Below are 16,961 nucleotides of genomic sequence, written 5' to 3'. Positions count from 1 at the left end.
TGCCGCTAACTCTTGCGTTGTGTTCCTCAGGGAGAACCATGAGCCGGACAAGGCCGCACCACTCAACAACCTGTCTGAGAACACAATGGCCATGGAGGTGACGTAGCCCGCCCACACATGGGGACTAAACACGTTTCTTTTCGGGTTGTTTTTTTTGTTTTGTTTTGTTTTTTAAAATTTTTATTTTGGTGCTATGCATCGTCCGTTAGGCTTGAACATGAGCGGACTGACTGGACTTGACTGGCGGGAGCCGATCGTCCTTTTTATATATATATATATATATATATATATATATATAAAAACACAGTATTTGTTACTGTTAATAAGAGATTGTCTGTAAATTGTTAATATGGCAATGAAATGTACAGTACTGAATATTTGTAGGCCCCGCCCACCTGCCCCTCTTGTATATAACATGACTTGAATACACAGTTGTTCATTTGTGATGTTTTGCACTCGACATGTTGGAGAAAAAAAATTCAAAGGACAAACTTTCAGCGGCTGGAACCAGCCTCAACGTACTCCCCATCAACTCACTCACCCACCCGCCCCTCATCTATTTATTGTTCCGCGTTAACGTCCAATCCTTCGTTGTGACCGCTCCTTCTTCATCGAAACCCCACCTGCCATTTCACATCTTTTCTACAATAAATATTTTTGTACCAAATTTTTTTGTTAATTTGATTTGTAATTTGACTTCACGCTAAAGAAACTCATCATTTTGTTTTTCCTCTGCTGGGATGTGGCAGGAAAGGACCAATCATTCCACTTTTTAGACGACAAACAAAAGAAAAAAAAAAGCAAATTTTGGGACTTTAAGATGTTGTGGTCGTTGGTGTGCTGATCTTCTCTTCTGTGAAGAGTTTGGTACTGAGCGCGGCTTCTTCTCGTAGTTTTTGTTGGGTTGTTTTTCCCTGTGTGTACGGCAGTGAGCGCCCCCTCCTGTGTGCGCAGCAATGATGATGGATGGACTCCACAAAACAAGTGTCACTCAATGAAATAAACATCCAGGGCATTATAGACGCCTCTGCTCTCTTTATTTTTTTTGCCTGCTTCCGTTGTCGTATGAAGCGTGTGCGTCTGTTTCTGTCATCCGCTTAAAACGAAATTTGGGATGTCATTTTGACTTTCTGAGAATTTTTAACCCTCTCTGGACCAAATAACATTTTGCAGAGAGAAAGATCTGATACTTTCAGAAAATGATACTCTTGACTTAAAATTTTCAATTATATTAAACCTGTTGCAAACTTGCAACCCCTGCCCGGGAAGGGTTTTAAATCTTGTTTTACATGTGAAAGTTGTGGTGAAACAGTTGTATTATCATCATCATTATTTGGAGTATTTTAATTCTGAAGTATTATTACTGGAATGAAAATCTTTTTTTCTGGTGGGGGGGCTGTATTACCATCCACCATTTGGAAAAAATATACAGGGCCATACAAGATACACCAGGGTTCGCACGCGTCCCTAAAAACCACTAAATTTTCGAAGGTGCATTTAGGGGCTCCTAAAAGTCCTTAAAATCCGCGAAAACCGGTCAAGCCCCTAAAAAGGCCTTAAATTATAAAAAATCAAAGGGAGGACCTCTACTGCCAAAATTCTCCCGAAAAAAACAATTTATCTTTTATTTTAAAAAAAATATCGATCCCTCTGGCGTCTAAAACAGCCGGAAATTGTCAAGGGAAGTCACCGTGTTGACAACGAGTCGCCATCTTGTCATTGATATTCCATTGTTCGTTTCCGTCAGTCGGCATTTCACTTCGTCTTCGTTACGTCTTTCATCGATCCAACTTGTATCATGGGGAAGTGCATTTTTCAAGATTCTTGGGTTGAAAGTAAGGAGTTTGGAAGCTGGGTTCGTCGAGATGCAAAAGATCGGCACATGTTTTACTGCCATCTGTGCAAGCAGAGGTACCAGTTGAAGTCGCACCGGAAAAACAAGAGACGCGCTGATTTGGCGAAGACTCTCTCATCTTCCGTTGGTATGAATCTGTTTCTAAAATATCAAGATAGTGAAGCATCAACTTCAGGGAGTGGTACTAGCAGTGCATGCGCACCTACAGTTGTCCAGCCATCGACTTCAACCAGCCAGAAGTCAGGCTTTATGAATGTAGTTCAATACACGAAGACGGACTCGTTAAAGGCGGAGATCGTGTGGCCTTTAAAAGTGATCTGCAGCCATTACAGTTACAAATCTTGTGAAAATAATTCGAAAGTGTTTGCAGTCATGTTCCCAGACAGTGACATTGCTAAAAACTACCACTGTGGGGAAAGGAAGACTTCGTACCTGCCCACTTTTCATCTCTACTGCCTCAAAGCCAAAAAAGACAGAATAGAGACTGACATATCAACGCTTATTGAGAAGGCTGACAGGATCTTTGAGATATATATATATATTTTTTTTTTTTAAAATTCTGATTCACTCAAAATATGCCTCTCAGCTACCTGGTGTGCTGTGGAGTGCAACACCTGACATGTCCATTTAAGTTATTCACCCCCAGCAACCATTGACAAATCCAAGAAAAGAGATTTACGAAGAAAACAATGTTTAGTTTAAAGTGCTACCAATCTACATGAAATATTTTAAGTTGTGAAAACGTGGAATGGATTTTTTTGGGCCTAGGCTTAAAAACTGCCCCCGTTCCGTCACCAGGATGCGGTTTATACATTTTAGCGTTGGGCCCTCCCCGACTCTATAAACATTAAGTGCTCATTTGGCGGAATTGCCATTTACTCATTTCCTTTTAGCCTGACTGATAAGTCCAATTGGCCATCAAAGTATCCCTTCATCTCCCCAAAATTTTGGTGTAGTGTCTGTGTGCCTTGCAAACCAGATGGGATCTCTGACCCCTTGTCACTAGTTAGAGAAACAGCTTGTCTTGTTGGTTTTTGGCCAGCAAAGTTAAAAAAATTTTTGAATATTACATTTGATATTCATGCTCTTAATTAAAAAAAAAAAGATCCAGTTACAAGTATTTTTGAGTACTTAATATTTGGATGACTACTATTACTTGAGCCATATTCTAAAGTAACTATCCCTACCTGAATACAATATTTTGCTACTTTACACACCTGGAATACACGCGAACATGACACTTCGTTGTCATTGTTGTAAGGTACAAGGTACTTTTGTCAATACTACAGTATTTCAAATGACTTCAGCATGATTCCATGAATAAAGATGAGTCATTATTTTGACAGGCTATGTCATTAGCATTTCAATATATTATTGCCACACTATTAGTCAAATGTCACTTCAGGCAAAATTCTGAACTCTGGCTTCACCTAGTGGCCAAAATAGGAACACCCGTTTTATTCACATACCAACAATGAATAAAAATGGTCATAAATTACAATAACTTTTAAGAAGAAACAATGAGTGACTTATTTTCTTTCCTACATTTTATATTTCAAGGTATATGGTTAAAAAAAAATCTGACCAAAGAATGACAAATGTGGGGATTTTTTTTTTTAAATAATTTTACTTTGACATCATCTGATGACTGTTATAAATATCAATATTTAGATGCAGCATTCATGATTCCCAGAAAATAAATATGTGGATAAAGATGCTTATTTAAAACAACCTATTTGTGGATGGCAGTGAAAAAGTATTTGTTGCTTACAAAGAACAAAATAAAAATTACATTACAATAAAGTGAAATGAAACCCTCCATATTCATGAGGTTCATTAAAAATATGTAAAACACCAGTGGACTTTTCTATTTAGAATGGGAATGTAATACAGCAAATATAAAAAAAAGTAAAGGCTCATTTAAGCGCTCAGCATTTTTTATCAATCAGCATTTGGCACCTAATCTTAAAATATAAATCCATCAATTTTCTGTCCTGCTTATCCTCACAAGGGTCAATGGTGTGCTGGAGCCAGGGGGAGAGGCCTACGCCCTGAACTGGTCGCCAGCCAATCGCAGGGCACATAGAGACAAACAGCCACACTCACAATCACACCTAGGGGCAATTTAGAGTCTCCAATCAATGCATGTTTTCGGGATGCGAAAGGAAACATTAGTGGCTGGTAAAAACCCATTCAGGCACGGGGAGAACATGCAAACTCCCCACAGGCTGGGATTTGAACCCCTGTCCTCAGAATGATCAGGCTAACGTTCTAACCAGTTACTCCACTGTGCCACCAGGAAAAAGCGATATGTGAAGAAAAAAGGGGCATATTGACAAAAAAATATAGCCCAAAAATGATGGAAGAAAAAAACATTTCTTGGGGGGGGGAGAGACAAAAAAACTGCTTCCCAGAAGTTTAATTTTTAGGAAGAAAAAGTTATCCTGCAAAAACAGTGCAGGGGAAAAAAAATCTTTAAGTATTAATTTGAGGGCAAGAACCAAAAGTTGAATAAACTGTAAAATAAATGTCCGGTGTAAACAAAAAGGACATTGTAGAGAGGCAAAAAAAAAAAAAAAATGGCTCAAATTATCATCTTGCACAGCATATCAGATTATTATTAATGACTAATATAATAATTGCAGCTCAAATGCGACTTGACATCATCCCAGTGTTGAGTTTGAGGAAAAAGGCTTTGAGCTTGCACAGTCGGCATTTGTTCTTCTTCTTATTCTTATTCTTGTTCTTCTGCTGGACCTTGTGATCCATCTCACCTCGGTCCCGGTTCTGATCGCTGTCTTGGTCCTGGTCAATCCAGGGCACCCAGGCGCCGCCGTGCCGGTCAGGATGGGCGCGCGGGTCGTCGGGCGGGAAGTGCACGGGGACGGCCGTGCGGTTGTAGTGGGCGAGGCGGGCCAGGAGGAGACGCACCACGTCAGGGCGCTGGCCGGAAAGGTCGTGGCGCTCGTACGGGTCGGCGCTGATGTTGAAGAGCCAAACGCTTTTGGGCGCTTCCGCGTCTTTTCGGCGGTGGAGCGATGGGAACGCTCGCTCCAAGTTCCACCAGCGGCCCACGAGCGTCGGCAGGATCTGACCGGCAACAAATGAGACAAAGGTGAGCACAATAAGGGTTTATTCTCTTAGAAGAAAATGTTACCTTGAGATCTTATTAAAAATAGAGAAAAAAAGACCCCACCACCCACCCCAAAAAAAAAAAAAAATAATAATAAATGAAATGGTCTTGGGTTAAACTATTTTCATCCTGCCTCGCCTATGTGGAGTTAGGATGCTCTCCCGGTGCCTGAATGGATTTTCTCCAGGTAATCCGTTTTTTGTGCCGTACTCCCCAGGCCTTTGAACCCCATCTCCAGGCCTGGCTCCAGAAGTGGGCCCCAGTGACTCATGTCTGGACAAGGGGAGAACATGCAAACTCCACACAGTCCTCAGAACTGTCAGAATAATGTAAATATTAATGTTCGACGACCTCCATTTCCAAATATTTCTGTTTGAGAACAGACTTCTTCATGACTAGCGAGAGGTAGCGTACCTGGGGGGGCACCCACTCCCCGTGGCCAGGGTCACCGGTGAGCAGCTTCCAGTCTCCGACTCGAATGGCCGCTTGGACCGACGTGTCCCACACGGGCAGCTCCGGCTCGTCGGCGGAGTCGGTCCGGGATGCATTCTGGAGCGAAGACCGCGACAGAGATCTCTTTGACTTGAGGCGCCACTGGGGCTTGGTTCGGGTCCAGGACAGGTTGTGCTCTGGGGACGCGGTCCTCCTGGCTTTGGACTTTGAAGCCTTGGCTCGAGGGAAAGACGTGCGCGCGACGGACGGGACCAGGTGGCCCCGCCGGGCCTTAGGACGAGCTTTGAGGCCTGGGTAAGACTTGTTTGTGCCTTTGGACAACTTGAACGCGGACTTTTGCTTGGGCAGCTGCTTCAGAAGCTTCTTTTTCTTCTTCTTCTTCTTTTTCTTCTTCTTGGGCTTGTTTAAAAGAGAATCTCCTGTCCGATCCAAACAAAACATGATCACGTCATCTTGGTAGGATGAGAGTGCCCATACGGGTTATATCATTATGGGTCCATACTTTTTTTTTTTTTTTTACATGATTAAAAACTTTCTATTTGGTGCCATTTGAAAAACTTCTGACACGCTAAGGCCATATTGGTACCTGTGTGGGCGGGCACGGGCGCCTTGTGCAGCGGGTCAATGTTGTGCAGAATCTCGTGGCGAGGAGACTCTTTGCCTTCACTGATGGTCGCCCAAACGTCGAAGCCGTCCAGTCCTTGGCTCTAAAACGCAAACGAGCCGTTTTCAAAGGGGACACCAGGGCGACGTCATTCAAAAAATATGACTGCTTCAAAAATATAATTAAAAAAATTATTTTGAAATTGTATTGCTACTTTTTTTATTGGCCATCAAACTATTCCTAAGAAAAATTGTCGTCTTAATTTTACTCATATTTCTCTTATGAAATTAATTCATCAAATAAAATAAATGTTAAATATTACTGTAATTATCAGGAATTAACCAAAGCCTGGATAAAATGAATGATGTGTACTATACATGCTGTCTCTTTTACAAATGCCTTTCAATTATTGACCATAAATGAAGCAGTTATTCACACAGATAAATAATACAAGGATGAGAATTTTCCGCGGATTCATGAAGTTCCGAGTTTTTGCAGCTGAAAATGTCATTGTTTTGAAACCTGTAGATTCGTTGAGAAAATGTTGGGCGGGGGGGTGATCAAGAGCCGCCGCCAGCATCTATCGGCAACGCTCGTCGTGAAATAAGTCACATCTGTGATAGCGGAAAACTGCATTGCTATCTGTTTGCATTAAATTTGGTGTTCATAATTACGACAACATTCCAATTTCCGGCAGCATTTTGGCGGTATTTTCACTCTTAACATTTCTTAGAGAAGCGTTCTGTTGATTATGGCATAGTTATATATAGACAGACGTACGCATATGTTATCAAGCGGTCTGCACGTTTTCCAGTATGGCGAAAGACTTGGAGCGAAAAGATGAAGATCGTGCCAGGGAAATTGATAAAAACCACGGGGTACAAAACTGTTTCAGATGGGCATGGCTTGAAAAAAGTGTAACCGTGCAGATGGGAACGAAAACGGTATCGACATGTCTAACTGAACGCATACAAAAAGTGAACGTATCCGGCAAAGTGCTGTGCAAAAAATATCCAGGAGCATATCTAAACCAGGAAACACAAAGGTAAGTCGGACGTAAATTTCTCAAATATTATATCATTGACAACTGTGAATACGATTAGGCCTATCTCTGAAGTATAACTTGTAAGCGCAGTAGCCCATTTGATGTAAATTTCACTCAGTCTACATTTTTATTTTGGTTGTTTGGACTCATATTTTAAGTTTTCAAAATGTTAGGATTCACACTGTTAGAAGTAACCAGATGTCACCATTTAACAGTGTGTTTTATAGAAATTTGAGCAGACCTTTTCAGTGTTTTTCCAAATTGGTCATTCTCATCCATGATGATAAATGGAAACAAAAAATACATTTGAATGAAGGAAAGCCACAAGAGAATGCAAGAAATATTTCAGGACTCCCAATAATGTAAATGCTGCCTCTCCAAAAGTCAAGAATGTGGCATACTTGAAAGAAGTCCCAGTATGCCACATGTAGTACAGTATACCACAAGTATGCCCCATTTTAGCACACGGTCGTGTCGAGTCGTGGCGGCTTCTATTTTTTTTTTTTTTTTTTTGGGCAGCAGCCGCAGTCTCGTCGCCGACAGCGGCCAAAAGAAGCGAAGAGCGCTGCAGAAACGGTTAACGTCGGGCCAGTTTGGCCCAGTGGGACGCATCGCGCAGTAAAAGTGGACAATTTATCTTTCAAATCATCTGATGAACAGCCATGTTTTGGCCACTGCTGACATACGAGCAGCACGTTTGTCTCCATCAATCGTCAAATGTGCCACTCGGGACGGTCCAGCACGGCTTCAAAATTTCAAATTTGATTTGCTACTCGGCGGCTTCAGCAATCGAACAAAATTAAGGTTTCATCAAGCATTTTGCTCTCTTTCATTTTTCGATTTCTTCTAGACATAAAATCTGGAGTAAAAAATACGATAAGGGAGAATGAGAAGAAGAAAGAAAATAATCTTTGGGGAAAAATAAGTAACATTTTTAGATGATTGGTTATTATTAGGTGACACAGTGGAGTGGCTCTAGTATGTTGGGCTCACAGTTCTGAGGACCCGCGTTCAATTTTCACGGCCCCACTGTGTGGAGTTTATGTTTTCCCCGTGCCTGGGTGGCTTTTCTCCGGCCACTCCGGTTTCCTTCCACATCCCAAAAACATGCAACATTAATTGGACACTCTAACTTGCCCTTCGGTGTGATTGTGAGTGTGGCTGTTTGTCTCCATGTGCCCTGCCATTGGCTGGCAACCAGTTCAGGCTGCTCGCGCCACCTCCTGTCTGGTGATGGTTGGGTTAGGCTCCAGCACTCCTGCGACCCTCGTGAGGATAAGCAGCCCAGAAAATGGATGGATGTATAAAAAAAAGCCATGATTATATTGAAAAAAAAAACAGGTATTTTAAAAACCTTTAAAAGCATTTTAAGATATATATTTTAAACTGATTAAAATAAGTCTCCATAAAAATACCTCCCGATTTCCGTTTGAAATAATTTTTTCCATTAGGTTTTCCTTTCACAAGAAAGATTTTAATGTCTTTTCGGAGCAAACTCGGAGCACTTGAGCACAGTCATCGGTGAGGCTATTTTGAGGTGGGGTGGAAGGAAGCGGGACTGACCTGGCTGACGTTTCCTCCGGCGAGCGCCACCAGGGTGGGGAACCAATCGGTGATGTGGACGAGTGCTTTGGACACGCGCCTCCTGCGCCGCAGCAACGGGCTGTGCACGAAGGCCACGCCGCGCACGCCGCCCTCCCAGTACGTACCCTGGCGCCAGTGGAGAGTAACAACAACACATGACGACAACTGGCACTGTCCGGTCCTCCTAGCAAATATTAGATCCGTGATCACAGATCATGTTTTAATAAAGGGTTGTCTATTTTTTAATTTTTAAGTATTATCAAGATGAATTATTTAAATGGCAAAAACTTTTGGGGGATAAGAGTGGTATTTTTTTTCTTGACATTTTTGGGGAGAAAATTTCTGCTGTTGTCACATGCTTAGGACAGCCTATTTATTCAAGCGCATTTTTTAAAAAATATGCCTAAACAAAAGCTCACAAAGTAAAAAAATATTTTCTGTTAAACAAATTTTTCCTTTGTTCCTTTTTTTCAAATTTTGCTCAAAGCTAGGGGAAAAAAGAGCTCAGAAAAAAGTAAAGGAATTCTATACAGTTGCATCCAGCAGACATTTTTTTCTTATTTTTGCAGGGTTTAAAAAAAAGTATATATAAAAAAACTTTTTGATACAGAGGAAAATCTTTGTAAATATTGGATAGAAGAGTATTTGTAGTTCCCCTTTGTAAATATCTTACATGTGTGTGTGTGTGTGTATATATATATATATATATATATATTATATATATATATATATATATGTGTGTGTAATTTTAGGGGGATTTTTTTGGGGCTGTCAAAAAAGTAATAATTTTGTAATTGTTCAATACAGGTGAATTAGTGTTTTTCAAAAATAATATTATTTTTTGAAATTGTAATTACATTTTTTCCTCAAGGAGAAAAGACAGCAATCTTATCAAAACAGATGAAAATTCAGATTTAAAGGAAGACTTTCTTTTGTAATTAAGTTGGATTGTCAGAATTTTTTGTGTGTGTGTGGGTGGTGGGCTTTTGCTGCTGGGTGGAGTCATCATTTTCCAAGTCTACGGCAAAGTCTAAATAAACGAAAAGGTTGGCGTTACCTTGCGTCCTCTGAGCGGCCAGTTGCTGCCCCCGGTGAAGGGTTGCGCACCATTGTCGGTGGAGTACACGATGACGCTGTTGCGGTAGAAGCCCTCCTTACGTAGCGCATAGGTGATGTTGCGCACCGCCTCGTCCACCGTGGACACCGCGGCGGCAAACTTCCTCCGCGCCACGTCGGCCATGTGGCGGTACGGGTAGATGTAGGACTTGGGTGGCTGAAGCGGCGTGTGCACCGCCTGAGTCAAAAATAAAAAAAATAACGTCACACTTTATTTTATGGACCGTTTTACAAACATCTTTTACAAATGAAAATGAAAGGTTTAAACAAATCCCCAAGAAGTCATCTACATATCAAATCTAGACACAAGTTTAAATTTTTTTTGTTAAAAATTCCCACCCCCCAATTTTTTAAAAAAAATCTTAGACTTAGGGTCTATTTTTTAAAATACTTTTTTCCCATAAAACTTTTTTTTTAAATATTTTGAATATTTTTTTTGGGGGGGACTTGTGTATTCCAATATTTATACTAGTACATATTTTTTTATTTAAAAAAAATTTCATTTATTTATTTTATGAAAAAAAATCTAGAGTCCAATTTTTAGACTTTTTAATTCTAAGAACAATAAGGAGCCATTTTAAGAATAAAGTTCCAAACATTTAATATTTTTTTCTGGCGAAGGCAGAGATTAAATAAATTAGTTTTGGATAAACAAAAGGGCTGGAAATATGTATTTTAAACAAAAAGGAAGTCATCATTTACTAGGATTTGGGGGAGGATTAGTGAGGAAAAAGCCAAATACAAGACGGTTTAACAGGAAAAAAAATAATTGAAGAAAAAGAATTGAGAAAGTTCTGTGTGCAGCGTTGAGTTCTATTTTTAAAATTAAGTATTACTATTATCACTTCGACAAGAATTTAGATTTTGGGGGGGAGAGGAAATTTTTTTTTATAAAAAGTGGTAATCACCCTAAAAATTTCTCTTCTTTTTTTTTTTTTTTTAAAGTTATTATGGCATCTTTTTTGGGAACAGGCCACGTGAGGTGATCTACCTGCAGCGAAAGGAGGAGGAAGATGGGTTGGCCGACAGGATCGTGGCTCTGGAGGATCTTGCGAGCTCGCTGGGTGAAGAGCGTGGTGGAGTATTTGCCCTCGTGACCCCAGGCCACGCTCTCGTTTGCATGAAGGTCGTAGCCGCATACGCCGGGACCGTCACACGAACCGTAACTGCGTGCACACCGCAAACGCAAAGTCACAATGTCGCAGAAAACACTCATCCAATCTTACTTTTTAAGGAATAACCTTTTGGGTGGGCAATGAGTTTTGAAAAGAGGAAGGTGGGATGCGCATACACGCAAAAGACAGCCATCTATCAGACCAGCAGATACATTGGGGATTTTCTTACTGCTTTCCAAAGACAAAACCCAAGAATCCCTGGAGCGTCGTTTACCTGTAGTAGTCCACGCTTCCCGTTAAGGTGCCAAAAAAGGAGTCGAAGCCTTTCCTGGTGGGCAGGCACGCCTTCCTGAACGCGACACGGAAGCCCGAGTGAGGATGGGCGCTCGGTCGGGTTGCTGTGTTTTTTTTCATTTTTTTTTTACAGCTTTGGACTCGTGGAAGCGTGTGCGACTCACGTGTAGAATCCCAGGTGCCACTTGCCCACCATGTGCGTGGCATAGCCGGCCTGGCGCAGCCTCTGGGGCAGCGTGTCCATGTGGTGGGGGAGGCAGCTGGGCTGGCTGGGCCGGATGATGGAGTGCTGGAGTCCCGTGTGGATCTGGTACCTGCCGCCCCACCGCAAACAATGCTTGGAGAACTCTGGTTCTTTCAGGAACTCTACTAGTTGTCGTGTACGAGTACCTGCCGGTGAGGAGTTGGCTGCGCGAGGGCGTGCAGATGGGCTGGACGTAGTAGTTCTCCAGCCTGACGCCCTCGGCCGCCAACTTGTCCAACACCGGCGTCTTGATGCTGGGGTTGTGGTAGCCGATGTCGTTGAAGCCCTAAAAAAAAAAAAATGTCAGCAGCATCCGACAACCGCTTACAGCACTGCACTATAAAAAAGTGCAATGACGTACAAAAGCACCAGCTGAGAAGCTTTTGGAGATCTGAAATGCACTTGGAAATTTCCGTCTTAAAATATGCTGAATATAAATAAATGCAACAGTTGTGTTTTTACTCCCATTTTCCATGATCTGGAGCCCAAGATCAAAAATGTTTTCTCCATAGACAAAAGGCCAATCACAAATCTGTCTAACTCTGTTTGTGAGCATTCCTCTGTGTCGAGATGATCCATCCCAACTCACAGGTGTGGCATACCGAGATGATGATTATATGGAATGATTATTGTACAGGTGTGCCTCCGGCTGGCCGCAAAAAAGGCCACTGTTGCAAGTTCAGAGGGACCATGAAATTGGCACGCTGACTGCAGGAATTTCCACCAGAACAGTTGCTAGTGAATTGAATGTTAATTTCTCTCCCATAAGCCATCGCCAAAGAAGTTTCAGACAATTTTCCAGTACATCCAAATGGCCTCACAAGCGCAGACCACATGCAACCACACCAGCCCAGGACCTCCACATCCAGCATGTTCACCTCCAAGACCATCTAGGGACCAGCCACCCAAACAACTTCAACTTCAAACTTCTGCAACATACATATATATATATATATATATATATATATATTATATATATATATATACACACACACACACACACAAATATATCATACAAACCTGGTTACAAGCCTCACTGAGTACGTCGCAACTGTGCAAAAGCCGCACGTGCCTACATTGAAACTCACATTGAAACACCGGATACAAAGAAAGACTGTACACAGAAAGAGTTTAACGCTAATGCTAGCAGAGCACTAACGCTAACAGGGTCAGTTAAAATAAAACTATCCGGTAAATATCACTGAGACACGCCAGTAACACAGCAGCAACACGCTAGCATAGCGCTAACGCTAGCGCAGTGCTAACAGGGCCGGTAAAAGTCACTTCCTCGGCACGTATAGTCCACCAGTCTCATTCTTACCTTTTCCGCTCGAGTACCCCCTTGCGGTCATTAGAAAAAAATGCACAAATTAGCTGCAACACCGCATAAACCGCAGGGTTGAAAGCGTGAGAAAAAAAGTTGCGGCTTGTAGGCCGGAAATTATGGTATATATGTATGTGTATACACACACGTTTTTTTTTAATCTAACTGTCCATAGGGTGCTATTGAGTGAGTTTTCCGTCAATGTTGCCCAGACACGCCTCCTCCATACCAACCTGATCATCGATGAGGATGAAGATGATGTGTGGCGGTTTTCTGCCGCGTTTCACCGCCGTCGTGTCGTTCCCGATGACGTTGTCGTCATCGCCGAGATTCCCGCTGACATCGTTCCCGTCCCGATGATCGCAGGAGCCGCAGTCCGGACGGACGACGCAAAGCAGCAGGAGCAGCATTGTGGCGGCGGCGGCGGCCCGCATCTTTCCTGCGTGGGTAACAAGCACAAACATCTCTTTCACCCTTTTTGCTTTTCATTAGCTTGTTGGAGATTTCCAAAGGAAGGATACGCCTTAAAGATTGACAAGTGAACAAGTAGATGAATGTTACATCAATTCTTAACAAACTATTTGTATTCAATTGTATATTTATGACAACATTTTATATATTTAGACAAAAGTGCTACAGAAAATGAGCCACTGAATGAATGAAATAAAACGGGATTACCTTATTTCTACATCTCCATGACCCTGGTAAAAATGTTTGCTTCTATTTATGACTATAAAACAATATTTTACAGAATAAAACTGGATTTTTCCCCCCAACAAGAAATCCCCCTTATTTTGTCGCTTGATAAAAAAAGAAAATAAAACCTTATACTATCAAGTATTTTTAGAGAAAGGAAAAGAAAAGTTTGTTTCCCAGAAAGTACTTCTTTTTTGTTTTAAGTGGCTACTCTCATAACCTTGCTACTTTTTGAAAAGTCAGATTTAGTGAATAATTTTAGGGATGAAAAACTTTGGGCTGCAAATTGGCCAAAAGTGGATTTTTCCTCCTCCCCTCCCTCTCTTTTGTTTTTGTTGATGAAACAACACGACCCTTTTTCGTGTCTTTGCTCCTTACAGTAATAGCTTTTGTTTTGATAATAAGATGCAGTTTTAAGTTTGTAAATGTTACTGTAAATAGTGGACATTGCACTGAAGCTTGATTTGAAGAAATCTGTAAATCGCAGAGTCTCTCAGGAAAATAGTGATTAAATTTTTTCCGAAAATCGTTCAGCATCATCATTTTTCTTTTCAGCACTGCTCCAATCATTTCGGTTTACAGTTTCAAGAATTTTCATTTCGGTGCATCCCTTGTTACTATATAATTGATTCATTCCTTCGTCTTCCGCGGTGGGCATGCTGGAGCCTATCCCAGCTATTTTCGGGCGAGAGGTGGGATACACCCTGAACTGTTCTTTGGGAAAAACACGAGATGTTTTCATGAAAAAGAAAAGTAAAGGCCACACGGGCTCTTTCATCAGCATGTTCTTACATTCCATAACTTGGTTTTACATTTGTGCCTCCATTAAAAGTGCAGAAATAGGCATCTGCTGCAAAAATCACCTCGGTGTGAGTCAAAGTCAGCACTCATCTTGAAATGTTCAAATGTGCGTTAAACGTAACATGTTTAAGAGATCTTTCGTCATCTGGCTTCAGATGATGTCTTTAGATTTGGAATTGGTTTGTTGCGTGCGAGCCTGGCGTGCAGCAACTGGTCTTCATTATGGTACCGGCGAGAAGCGTCAGCGAGCTTCATCCCAACTTTTTCCACATGGGAAGAGCAACAATAACACACACACACACACACACACACACACACACACACACACACACACACACACACACACAAAGGCCATTTAAAAACCACTTAGACATGCTGTGCTTCCAATTTGACCAACAATAACAGGGAACAGATGGACAAATAATAGACTGGTTGCCAGTCACTTTTAGTGCACAGAGGGACAACCAGTAGTGCCTGAAATATATGTATGTATGTATGTATGTATATATATATATATATATAATATATATATATATATATATAATATATAAATATGATGGAGGAGGAAAACACACACATAAGCATGGGAGGAACAGGCAACCTCTACTCTTGCAAGATTCGAACCCACAACCTCAGAGGTGCGTGGCAAACGTCCTTGTCACAAACCAGCTTCCTGTCATACACTAACCTTTTTTGGACGATACATTTTTTTATTCAGTTCACACACAAATACAAATGTCTGGCCTACACCCCCAAGGCAGCTCTCAATGAATTAGTCAATCACTCAATTCATCCATCAACCAATGAGTAATACCTCGATGTGGGCTCAATGAAAGTCACTTCATTCTTGTTCTTGTTGAAAGTACGACGAGGACGACGCCGCATGTCCTCAAGTTTCCAAGAGAACTTTTCCGTCCTCCAAAAACCGTCTTCACACTCCCACTTGGAAGGAAATGGCAAAAAAAAAAAAAAAAAAGAACAGCTGTCAAGTGACGTGCTTGTTAAACGACATTTCCGCCGTGGCCCGACCAAATAAGAGATCAACGAGGACGCCAAAGCGTCGAAATAACAACGCGAAAGGTAAATTTCAAGCGTCTCGTTCTAAATAGCGACAGTAATAATCATTAAAATAAAACCAAGACCACGTTTAGGATGCCTACGACTCGCTAACGTTTGTGGCTAACGGTCGTTCGCGGCTAGCTAGCTGCGAACACCGACACCTGAGGGCCACTCAAAGCGTTTATTTGATACAAAAATACGCATTACATTTGTGTTGAACGACATAATGTACAATAACAGCAATAGTGATAAATTATTGCGAACCTTTTGATTTTATTTTCAAAAGTCGAAGCAGAATCCATCCGCCGCAGCTGCCTCTATCGATGTGTATTTTATTTTTTCCGAGTCGGAAACTTGAGCTCAAAGTTAAGCTCCGAACGTTTATTTATGTATTTATTTTTTAATCATACACCTTCCTCCTCAGCATATTTACTGGACACTACCGTAATAATATTGAATTTTAGAATTCATATCCACATTGGTTGCAACGTGAACAACTGCTAAACACGTGAATGGGAACAAGAAATGGGACATCTGGCCAGGAGATGAATAATGCATGTAATAATGAAGTACATTCAATCTAATTCAACCCAAATGGGATTCTTGAGCATATTTAAGTACAGCGGAGTTAATCATGAACACTGCAAACTCAAACCAGAAGACATTCCAACTGCTTCTTCACCTTTTAAACTATTACATTTACAATTTCATTGCAGCACATCTCTGTCGGGACAGTCTGATGAGTTTAAGAATACTCTGCGCCATTTGCACAATCGTCATTGTACCAGATCGCTGGACTATTAGTTACTTGAAATAACCCTAAACTGCTGTGCATTATTTCCCCAACTATCATTACTGTATATTATTATCACTACACTCTTACTGGTACACTTTAATTGCTTAATGAGTCTCGCAATTTTGTATATTTTAGGCCCAAAAGTAATTTTCACCATAGTGGTTGTTTGTTGTACTGGACAAATAAGACAAATTGTTTGCCGTGTCTTAGTTGTAACATACTTGGCAAATACCTGATTCTGATTGTAACGTCAACAAAATGCTAACTTAACCTTAAATATTGTTTCAGAGAATGCATTTATGTAGCAGAAACACATAACATGTGTCATAAACAATGAATCAGGTGATTTGATAATATATTACAGAATAACCACATAAAGCATGGGTGGGCAATAGTGTTGAAAAATAAAAGATAAAATAATAACAGTTCAGCATTATGTTGTGGGTCAAATATTCCCTTACAAATTTCAAAATGTGAACAAAACATTTTTTCTTCTCTTCTTGTTATTGAATTTGATTTCTTTTTTTTTGGGGGGGGGGGTTGGATAGTATACTAAATATATGGATTTAAGGGATTGAAAGGGGGTTGGACTTTTTTCACATTCATGCACTTTATTTTTAGGGTTGCAATTATAATACGACTAATTGTTCTCATAATTTAGCGATTTTTTTTTTCATACAACTTGGAGTACCAATTATTTAAAGTCAAATAAATTACATTCAGAAATCAACATTAACCCTTTGGTGGACCAAAGAATCAAACATAAGGTGGTTTTATTAAAGTTAAAACAAATGATGATAAAAAAAAATATTAAACGTAAAAAATATCAAATAAACCATTTT

At 40.8% G+C, this 16,961-nt stretch overlaps 2 protein-coding genes across 5 annotated transcripts in view; one reads left to right on the top strand and one right to left on the bottom strand.

Annotated features, from left to right (window-relative positions):
• epc1b (enhancer of polycomb homolog 1 (Drosophila) b) overlaps window positions 1–1,018 on the top strand; it is a 38,543-nt gene extending 37,525 nt beyond the window's left edge. For all 4 annotated transcript variants that reach the window (XM_061839958.1, XM_061839957.1, XM_061839960.1 and 1 more), the window contains one exon: window positions 31–1,018. In XM_061839958.1, the coding sequence (XP_061695942.1) occupies window positions 31–106 (76 nt within the window). In that variant the 3' untranslated portion in view covers window positions 107–1,018. The remainder of the gene's footprint in view (window positions 1–30) is intronic.
• A 2,425-nt stretch (window positions 1,019–3,443) lies between these two features.
• On the bottom strand, window positions 3,444–15,645 carry LOC133511233 (arylsulfatase I-like). Its single transcript, XM_061839968.1, has 12 exons — window positions 15,588–15,645; window positions 15,079–15,206; window positions 13,001–13,206; window positions 11,590–11,729; window positions 11,364–11,513; window positions 11,180–11,254; window positions 10,782–10,956; window positions 9,732–9,968; window positions 8,654–8,800; window positions 6,028–6,148; window positions 5,403–5,860; window positions 3,444–4,945 (listed from the first exon to the last, which is right to left on the bottom strand). The coding sequence occupies exons 3-12, from the start codon at window positions 13,199–13,201 to the stop codon at window positions 4,502–4,504; spliced, it is 2,148 nt and encodes a 715-aa protein (XP_061695952.1). The 5' UTR covers window positions 13,202–13,206; window positions 15,079–15,206; window positions 15,588–15,645; the 3' UTR covers window positions 3,444–4,501.
• Between the last annotated feature and the right edge of the window lie 1,316 nt (window positions 15,646–16,961).

Source organism: Syngnathoides biaculeatus, chromosome 13 (genome assembly GCF_019802595.1).
Source record: "Syngnathoides biaculeatus isolate LvHL_M chromosome 13, ASM1980259v1, whole genome shotgun sequence".
Taxonomy (NCBI): Eukaryota; Metazoa; Chordata; class Actinopteri; order Syngnathiformes; family Syngnathidae; genus Syngnathoides; species Syngnathoides biaculeatus.
Note: the sequence above shows the minus strand (reverse complement) of the source record. Positions and strands in the feature narration are given on the sequence as shown.